General features: G+C 41.2%; 1 protein-coding gene across 1 annotated transcript in view; it reads left to right on the top strand.

Moving 5' to 3' along the window:
* KIF24 (kinesin family member 24) overlaps nucleotides 1-10,942 on the top strand; it is a 57,143-nt gene that overhangs the window by 12,970 nt on the left and 33,231 nt on the right. The window contains exon 3 of the mRNA XM_006143118.2: nucleotides 4,966-5,063. Coding sequence (XP_006143180.1) covers nucleotides 4,966-5,063 — 98 coding nt within the window. The remainder of the gene's footprint in view (nucleotides 1-4,965; nucleotides 5,064-10,942) is intronic.

Genomic DNA, 10,942 nt, shown 5'->3' with positions numbered 1-10,942 from the left:
CATTCCATTTTCTGAAAGAAAAAAATATATACAAAAATATTGTATTAAACTATATAAAAGAGTCAATGGGGGCTAGCTAGGTGATATAGTGGTTAAGGCCACTGGATCCCACGTGTTCTACTGCATGGTTCAAGTCCCCAACCCAGCAGCTTGAAAAAAACATGTTGGGCACATGTGTGTGTTTGTTCAAAATCCTGAGAGGAGAATTGAGAAGGGATTGCAGTGTGGTCCCCAATCCTGAAGGGTGCTGGGTGCTTTCTCACTTTTTTTCTCTCTCTATCTCTCTGGCAAGCATATATGACCTATAACAAATTAAAAACAAACAAACAAAAAAATATATATGTAGAGGTCGGCAGGTGGTGTGGTGGTTAAGGGTTCTGGAGTCCCACATGGCCAACAGTGGTTTGAGTCCTGAACCTGGCAGTTTGCTTTCTCACTTTCTCTCTCTCTCTCTCTCTCTCTCATTCTGTTCCTCTCTGATCAAATTAAAATAAATATATAAAATAATTATTTAAAAAATATATATGTATATATATATATGGATACTGATATACTAGCTTATCAATGGTGGCACACGTGGTTGGGTGCCACTACATGAGGCTGGGGCCACATGGGAGGCTCAGGTTTGGTTTGGGACCCACCTAAAGACATAGGCAAGACTTTCAAAAATAGCTTTCTTTCTGTTTTCTGTCTCTTCCCCTCTCCTCTTCTTTTTCTCCCTCTTACTCATTAAAAAAAAGAGAGTATAATGAGCCTCTATGTACTTACCACACAGCTTCAACAATTATTAACTTTTAGTTAATAACTGTGTCCTTAAAGTCTTAGGCCCAACAGGTGGTGGTGATTAAGGTACTGGACTCCCACATGGCCAGCTTGTGGTTCAAGTGCCAGACCTGGCCTCTTGCTTTTCCTCTCTCTCTATTATTTTTAAAAATATTTATTTATTTTATTTGTTGTTATTATTATTTTAATTTGGCCAGCGAGAGAGAAAAAGAAGAAAAGACTTGAACCATGATCAGCCATGTGGAAGTCCAGTGCCTTAACCATCATGCCACCTGCTGCTTTCCCCTTACTCTGGTGAGCACATGTGCCCTATAGCAAAATTAATAGTAATAATGGTAATAAATAAAATTATTTTTTTTAAGGAAAAAAAATCACAATTTTCAAGGCACTAAAAGGTCACAGATGTCTTCACCATTCTGCACAGATCAGATTCACTATCTTCTCACCTAACTTCTGGATATTTTTTCCAACTGATGAATTTGACTTTCTGGTCCCATTTCTTTTCATTTCTAGATTACCTAACAAATTTCTATTCTGTTGTAATAGTACACAAAACAGAATTGAACCTGGGGAGTGGCCCTCAATAAATAGGCCTCAGACTAGATCAGGGTCTCTCCAGGCTAGATCAGGATCTGTCCATACATATTTTCCTTAGAGAAGGCCCAAAAGGTGACAGAAGGTAGGGCCTTATCTAGCATTCATTGTGTACAGTCATTACGCTCTACTCAGACTTGAAATTGCTGTGATTTCTTACTCAGATATTGTTGGGCTACCACATGTTAAGCCTCTAAATTATGCAAATAATTATGGCTACTGAATTAATGCTTCTCAGATCCAATTTAGTGGAGTCTCTCCTTTTCTATATTACCATGATTCTTTTCCTTTGGAAGTTATCTTGGACTATTTTTTTGTCCTCAGATCTCTGTATCCAATTGCCAAATTTCTTATGTATCCATCTCTTTATTCCTATTGTCATCATCTAATTTAGAACTTTCTGACCTCACCACTGAATTACTAGGGTCCTTGTTCATAATCTATTCATAGTGTTTAACCATATGAATCTTCCATTAAAATGGCTCAGATCGTCCTTCTTTGCATAATTCTTATTAAAATTATTTTTGTTATTTAAAAAAAAATTGCTATAGGACATGTGTACTTGCAGAGAAAGAAAGAGGGCACACCTCCTCACTCCCCCACCCCAGGGTCAGCAGGTTGCATAGTGGTTAAGGCGCTGGACTCCCACATGGCCAACCATGGTTCAAGTGCTGGACCCGGTGCTTAAAACTCACGTCAGGCATGAGTGCGTGTGTGCCCAAAATCCCAAGAGGAGAAAGGAAAAGGGATTGTGGTGTGGTCATCCCCCCAAGGGGTGATTTCTCTCTCTCTCTCTCTCTCTCTCTCTCTCTCTCTCTCCCTCCCTCCCTCCCTCTCCTCCCTCATCTCTTTGTTTCTCTGGTGAGCATACACAGACTAGCAAAAAGTCTCTCTCCCAGGTAGCAGGAATCAGATTGCTGGCAGGTAACTAGGCCTCTGTGGAGGCGAATTGGGCCGCAATCAGAGCCATCAGAATCGCCACCATGACTGTGGGTAAGAACAGCAAGATGCTGCAGCACATTGACTACACAATCAGGTGCATCCTGTAAGACAGCTGAGATCTTCACCTTGAAGGCTTTTGACAAGCATGTGAATTTGATCCTCTTCAGGAAGATCAAGCCAAAGAACTCCAAACAAATAGAAAGGGAAAATAAGTGTGGTGCTATTGCGAGGAGAGAACCTGGTCTCCATGACAGTAGAGACAGTAGAACCTTCTCCCAAAGATACTGGCATTGCTCAAGTGCCACTTGCTGGGGCTGCTGGAGGTCCAGGCATCAGCACGGCTGCTGGCAGAGGAATCCTGGCTGGTGTTCCTATGCCCCAGGCTCCTGCAGGACTTGGTGGGCCATTCTATGGAGTTGGTGAGCCATTCCGTACCACCCTACTCTGGGGAATGGTTGCACTGCAATCCTTTCTTTTCTCTTCTCAGGATTTTGGACACACACACACACACTCTCTCTCTCTCTCTCTCTCTCTCTCTCTCTCTCTCTTGTGTAGTATGTTTTCTAAACTGCAAGGTTCAGGACTTGAACAGCCATGTGAGATTCAGCTGCCTCAACCATGCCACTGTCTGGCCTGTGTATTTATTGTCTCTCCAGTGTTCACTGAATTAAATATGAGAATTCTTCCCTCTCCCTTATGGCTTATGTCTAGAAAGCCTTACACCATAGTTCTAACTCTTTTTTTTTTTTTTTGAGAGTTTTTTTCGTTGTTTATTTTTGGACAGGTTTTCGCTATAGGGTGCGTGCGCTCGCCAGACAGACAGAGACATAGAGACAGAAAGCGAGAAATCACACCCCAGAGGGGATGGTCACGCCACAATCCTTTCTCCTCCATTCTCCTCTTGGGATCTTGGGCACGCATGCACACGCGCCCGGCGTGTTTTAAGCCACCGGGTCCAGGACACGAACCGTGGTCGACTACATGGGAGTCCAGCGACATAGCCATTACTCTAACTGCTGGTTCCCTGTTCATTTGTTTTTTGAGAAGTTTTCGCTATAGGGCACATGCTCTCACCAGACAGACAGAAACAGAAAGCGAGAAATCATCCCCCAGAGGGAATGGCCATGCCGCAATCCCTTCTCCTTTCTCCTCTTGGGATCCTGGGCACACACGCACACGCGCCCGGCATGAGTTTTAAGCCGCCGGGTCCGGAACTCGAACCATGGTCGACCACATGGGAGTCCAGCAACATAGCCATTACGCTAACTGCTGGTCCCGCCTGGAGTGAGTTTTAAGCCACCGGGTCCGGGACGCGAACTGCAGTTGACTACGTGGGAGTCCAGCGACAAAGCCATTAGGCTAACTGCTGGTCCCCTAACTCATTTTTTTAGCCTCTGTCTCACTTTCTAATTGGTGAAATCCTGTATTTCTGCCACATTGTATCCCTAAACATTAATTAAGCAGTTAACTACTTGGACTCCCCCACCTGGGCTGCTCGTGCTTCCCCCATGCCTGAAATACCTTCTCTCCCTTCATTTCTTCCTCTCAAATTCCTCTTCTTCCCCTATGGCCCATTCTCAGTACAGTCTTTTTCATAGACTTTCCTAATCAGAGAGAATATATTTTCTCTTTGACTTCCACAAGTTCTTTGTCTCTTAAGTTTCTTTTACCTTGTAGTCACCTGTATTCTTATGTAAATAAACATTCTTGAGGGGTGGGTAGGGTAGTATCTTTGGGCCCTTCATGTGCCTACTGAAATATACATGCTACTGGGGCCAGCAGGTGGCATGGTGGTTAAAGGCGCTGGACTCCCATGTGACTGACTGTGGTTCCAGTCCTGGACCTGGCGGCTTTCTCTCTCTCTCTCTCTCTCTTTCTCTCCCTCTCTCCCTCTCTGGACAAATTAAAGTAAGTAAATAAAGTTTGTAGTCACCTGTATTCTTATGTAAATAAACATTCTTGAGGGGTGGGTAGGGTAGTATCTTTGGGCCCTTCATGTGCCTACTGAAATATACATGCTACTGGGGCCAGCAGGTGGCATGGTGGTTAAGGGCGCTGGACTCCCATGTGACTGACTGTGGTTCCAGTCCTGGACCTGGCGGCTTTCTCTCTCTCTTTCTCTCCCTCTCTCCCTCTCTGGACAAATTAAAGTAAGTAAATAAAGTTAAATAAAAAATAATTTTTAAAAAGTGAAATATACATGCTACTAGCTAAACACAATAAATGTTTATGGAATTAAGAGTTAAGCTATGTAACCTACAGAATGGAGATTTTTTTCCCTAGCCTCGTTCCTAAATTTCAAATATGTTGGCCCTAACTGAGCTATGAGGTAAACCCATAGAAATCAGTTCTTCTCCTGGACTAAAGGAGGCTTAGCTCACTCTTGTACTCATCAGCTGAGTTCCCTTAAGAGATATAAAAAATTGTTTGCCTTCTTTTTTACATTGTAAGAATATACCTACAGATATCAAGTAAAAGAAGCCCTGTCATTTACCAGTTATTGATTGCTTATTTATCTCTAAGTTTGTCATGGTCAATTACTGTTATTTTTCAATGTATTTAGGCCTTTATCATGTGTTACCTAGAATACTGGTGAAGAAAATTCAGAATGTATTTCTTTCTATAAAAATCAAATTTATTTTTCAGCATGTTTTTTATTTTGATGAAGTCTTTGGTGAAGCGTGCACCAATTGGGATGTATACATGAAGACTACTCACCCACTTATTCAACATATTTTTAATGGGTACGATAATAATTATTTGCTTCTCTTGCTTTTTATTTTCTATTTTCCATGTATTTCTTTATAACACCATTTAACTAATTTTCAGTTCTTTAGAATTAAATATAAGTTTGTGTTTTGATCTAAGGAATCTAAGTTAGACTTTTCTGAAAAAGTGCAATTTATCTATACGATTTAGAAATTTGAAGCAAAATTTCCTTTTACACAAGTGATACTGCTTCTCTGTACTTTGTGGAAAAATAGAAGCTGTGAATAATATAATTTCATCAAAGTCCTCAGAATAAAAAGGTTTCAGTGGTTAATCTAAGCTTTGATAATAGGAATTATGTATACTGGCTATAGTTCAGTTAATTTTTTGATTAAAATATTGTGGATGAGTGAGTATCACTTATCAACTTTTCATAGGTATACTTTTTATTTGAAATTATTATTTATATTTAGACATTAAGTGAATTTAGATAGGTTTTAGGGACCTCTGTTGTATATTTAAAATGTGGTCAAGTATTGATAGATATTGTTAAATAGCCTACCGAAGTCATTGAATACAAAGAATTTTAACTTTTTTTTTTTGGTAGAGATAATGTATGCTCACCAGGGAGAAAGAGGAAAAAATCACCCACCACCACCCCTGCCACCATGGGAAATTGATCACATTGCAGTCTCTTTTCCATTTCTCTATCTTGTCAGGATTTGGGGCACACACACACACGATCACCTGGCATATTTCTTTTCTTCTCTTTTCTTTCTTTCTTTCTTTTGAGGTTTTTGCTGTAGGATGCATGCATTGGTGGAGGGAGTCAGAGAGAGAAAGTGAGAAATCACCTCCCCCCCCCATTAGGGGATGACCATGCTGCAATCCCTTCTCCTCCATTCTCTTGGGATTTGGGAGCATGTACGCACAAGTACCCAGCATGATTTTCAAGCCTCTCAGTCCGGGGTGTGAACTGTGGTTGACCATGTGAGAGTCCAGTGCCTTAACTACCACACCACCTGCTGGCACCCACCTGGCATATTTCTTAAACCACTGGGTCTGGGACTCAAAACTCAGTGTTGGCTATGTGGGATCCAGCTGCTTTAGGCAACAAGCTACAGAGCCAGCCCAGAGAATTTTAGCTTTTATTTTATTATTTATTTATTTGTTTGTTTATTTATTTATTTTTCTGGAGAAGTGTTTGCTATAGGGCACATACACTCGCCAGACAGACAGAGGCAGAGAGACAGAAGGCGAGAAATCACCCCCAGGGTGGATGGCCACGCTGCAATCCCTTCTCCTCCTTTCTCTTCTCGGGATCTTGGGCATGCACGCACACGCGCCTGGCATGAGTTTTAAGCCACCGGGTCCGGGACTCGAACCACGGTCAACTACATGGGAGTCCAGCGACATAGCCATTATGCTAACTGCTGGTCCCTAACTGTTATTTTTATTTTTTTAATGTTTTATTTGTTTATTTAAATTTTTTCTCTCTTCCTCCCCACTTTTTTTAAAAGAATTATTTCATTTAAGTTTATTTATTACTTTTTTTTTTTTTTAACTTGATCACAGAGAAAGAGGGCAGGGTGGGAGGGAAAGTGAGAAACCAAGCCATCAGGTCTGGGACTCAAACCACAGTCAGTCATGTAGGAGCCCATTGCCTCAACCACCATGCTACCTCTCCCCCTTTTTTGAATTGTCAAAGAGCATATGTATTCTCCAGAGAGAGAAAGAAAGAGGGAGAGATGGATGGGGTGGGGTAGCCAGGAATAGTCCCTCCTCTGCCCCCAAGTTTAGTCATAGCACAATCCCTATTCCTCCATTTCTCCATCTTGTCAGGATTTGGGGCACACACAAAATGTATCTGACATATTTTTCGAGTCTCCGGGGCTGAGACTTGAACCATGAGTTAGCTATGTGGGATCCTGCTCCCTTAACTACTAGGCTATAGGGCCAGCCCTAACTTACATCTTAAAAAATAACTTTATAACTTTTAAAAAATGAGATGTAATTAACATACAAGAAGATGTACGAATCTCTTTTTTTAAAATAATTATTTAACTTTATTTATTTGTTTTACTTTGACCAGAGAGGGACAGAGTGAGAAAGAGAGAAAGTGAGAAAGCAAGCTGCCGGATCCAGGACTTGAGCGATGGTTGGCCATGTGGGACTCCAACATCCTTATCCACCACACCATCTACCAGCCCCAGGAAGATGCACAAATCTTTAACATTCAGGTTGGATGAGTATTGATAGTTGTATATATACAGGTAACTCATACCTAGACATATGAAACATTTCCATCACCCGACAAAGTTCTCTTTTATAGCTTTTTAATTAACCCCCACCTTCATCCCCAGGTCTTATAACCACTGATCTGCTTTTGTCACTGTGATTAATTTTGGCTGTTCTAGAATGTCATAGAAATAGAATCATTATCTATATCCTTTTTATGCCTACATTTTTTTCTTAGCATATTTAAAAAAAATATTAGTACATGTTCTTGCATGTGCCCATAGCTTTTATTGCTGAATAATATTCCCTCTTATGACTATACCACAATCTATTCATTCTCCTGTTGACACAGATTAGAGTTGTTTCCATCTTTGGACCATTATGAATGAAGTTGTATGAGCATTCTTATACAAGTCTTTTATATGCCCATTTTTATTGAATAAAAACCTAGAAATGGAATTGCTGGGTTACAGAATAGGCATATGTTTATAAGAAGGTGTCAGACAGTTTCCATAGTGCTGACTAATTTATATTCTCAACAGCAGTGTATGAGAATTGGAATTCTCCAACCTCACCAACATCTGATATTGTCAGTCTTTTATATTTTAGCCAACCTATTGGGTATGAAGTTATATCTCATTGTTGTTTTAATTTTAATTACCCTAATGATACTGGGCATCTTTTCAGGTGTTCATTACCATTAGAATATCTTCATTTGCCCATTTTGTGTGTTGTCTTTTTGTTATTATTTTGTAAAAGTTATTTTATAAAAAAAATTTTTTTTGAGAAATTTTTGCTACGGGGCAAGAGCACTTACCAGAGAGACAGAAAGCAAGAAATCACCACCCCCCGGGGAGGCAGGGAATGGCCACACCACAATCTATTCTCTCAGAATTTTGGGCATTCACGCACACATACCTGGCATGAGTTTTAAGCTGCCAGGTCCAACACTTGAACAATGGTTGGCAATGTGGGAATCCAGCATCTTAATCACTATGCCACCTGCTGGCCCCAAAGTTATTTACAATTTTTAAATTTTTATGAGCAAACTAAAAAAGTGAAATATCCACATTTTAGGTTCAGTTTCTTTTGCACCAAATTAAGGGAGTGCTTTTTTTTGAGAGGTTTTTGCTATATGGCGTGTGCGCTCGCCAGACAGACAGACAGAGAGACAGAGAGATAGAAAGCGAGAAATCACCCCCGGGGGGGATGGCCATGCCACAGTCTCTTCTCCTCTATTCTCCTCTTGGGATCTTGGGGACGCATGCGCATGCACCTAGCGTGAGTTTAAGCCACCGGGTCCAGGACTCGAACCACGGTCGACTACGTGGGAGTCCAGCGACATAGCCATTACGCTAACTGCTGGTCCAAGGAAGTGCTTTTTGAAACAGCAGATTTCTAAGATAGGAATTTGAATGTTGGGCCAGCCCCTTTAGTCTAGTGGTTAAAGGAGGTAGGTCCCACATGAAGGATTGTATGGTTCAAAACCTGGCCACAGTGACTTGAAAAATGTGCTAGGCCCATGTGCATATGTGCCCCAAATCTTGACAGGATGGAGAGATAGAAGAGAAGGAATTAGGAATTGAGGCGTGACCACACCTCATTGGGGGTTGCTTTCTCTCTCAACCTCTCTCTGCTCACTCTGGCAATTGCATGTGCCCTCTGCCCAAAATAAAAATAATAATTTGAATGTTAAAACTTTGGTAATAACAAATCAGAGTTGCAAATTTAGTGCACTCATTCTATAAAGTGTAGTAAGATTTTTTCGTTCTTGTAATTTGTTGCATGTTTAAAAAAAACTCATTCCCGGAGCCAGCAGGTGGTGTGGTGGTTAAGGTGGCTGGATTCGCACATGGCCAACCATGGTTTGAGACTGGACCCAATGGCTTTAAACTCACACCAGGTGCATTTGCAGAGGAGAAGGGATTGTGGCTGCAATCATCCCCAGGGGTGATTTCTCACTTGCCCTCTTTCTGTCTCTCTCTGTCTCTCCCATGAGAGCACATTCTCTATGGTAAAAACCTAAAAAAAAGTTCAGATGGTAAGGTAAATTTTTTTTTTAGAGGATTTTGCTATAGAGCACACACATGCGCTCACCAGAAAGACAGAGAGACAGAAAGTGAGAAATCACCCCCTGGGGGGATGGCCACGCCACAATCCCTTCTCCATTCTCCTCTCGGGATCTTGGGCACACACGCACCTGGTATGAGTTTAAGTTGCCAGATCCGGGACTCGAACCGCAGTCGACTACATGGGAGTTCAGCGACATAGCCATTACGCTAACTGCTGGTCCATGTAAGGTAGATTTTTTTTAAAAGAATTATTTTATTTAACTTTATTTATTCATTCATTTATTTTAATTTGACCAGAGAGAGAGAGAGAGGGAGAGAGAGGGAGAGAGAGAAAGCGAGAAAGCAAGTCACCAGTTCCGGGACTCGAACTGTGGTTGGCCATGTGGGAGTCCAGTGCTCTTAACCACCACGCCACCTGCCGGCCCTGTGTAAGGTAGATTTTTAAACTCATTTTCTTTATTCTCACTCAGATCATCTTTAGCATATTCAAATTTTTCTTCTGTAATCCTTTTCCTGACTGTGCATCTGCCAGTTAATTTTTTTTTATTGCCTGATAGCACATATGCTCACCAAAAAGAGAAAGAAAGCTCCCTCCAATGGGTCATAGTTTTTCTGTAATCCCCTTTACTCTATTTCTCCTTCCCATCATGCACACTCATTGAAACTTCTGGGGCCAGAATTTGAACTGCTTTTGGCCATGTGATATTCAGCTCACCTAACCTCTATGCTTCAGGACAGGCCCTTTGCCAGTGTATTTAAAGTACCCTGTGGGGAATCAGGTTTCAAAAGACAAAGAATAACTGGTCTCTGCTTCAAGTGGTTTAAATCTGATTAACTCTTATCTCTTGATTTTCACACTTTCATGTTTAGTTTTGTTCTTGTCATTTTACTCTTTCTTTGTTTTCTTTCTTACTTCAAGTCTCTTTGGGTATCCTTATCTCTCTGCCTACCTCCAGCCTCCCCCATTCCTGTCCACACATAGATTTTTTTTTCTTGCAGCAAGCAGCTACTTTTATCATTAACTCATGTGATTCATGTTCAAGAGTCTGCAATAGATGCTCACATAATATCATGTTCATTCTCTACCAAGCACTGTATAGTTGGATCCCACAATATGTAGGTAACTGTGGTCTCCATCTCCTTTCCAAACATATTGTTATTGGCAGGTTGGTCTCCTGCTGCCTTCTCTCTTATTTTGCAGGTCTTTACTCACACAGGATGCATGCCTAGTGAGTCTCACTTAGAATCATAGGGCGGGCATCAAGGCTGGGAGTGATCTTACAAACTATATAACCCCTTTTTACTGATGAAAGTGAAAACTGGGGCCTGGAAGTGAAGTTACTTACCTAAAGTCATGTAGTCAGATAATGGCAGAGCAGAGACCACAACCCAGGTTTTTTTCTCTCAAAATTTGATGTGCCCGCCACCATCTCTGTTGCTGTGGTCTCTGCTTATGCTATGCCTACCCCATTGCAGAGGCTTTCTGCATTCTCAGCCTCTGCCTTCAAAGTTTAGCCCAGTTTCCTGTTCTTATGAGTCCTTCTCAAATATTTTGCTTAAATTGTCTAAACTTTGTTACTATTCAACGAGTAGTCATTGTCATC

The sequence above is a fragment of the Tupaia chinensis genome, unplaced genomic scaffold (assembly GCF_000334495.1).
Source record: "Tupaia chinensis unplaced genomic scaffold, TupChi_1.0 Scaffold000093_1, whole genome shotgun sequence".
NCBI lineage: Eukaryota > Metazoa > Chordata > Mammalia > Scandentia > Tupaiidae > Tupaia > Tupaia belangeri.
The sequence above is the reverse complement of the archived record's forward strand: the minus strand, read 5'-3'. Positions and strand labels throughout refer to the sequence as shown.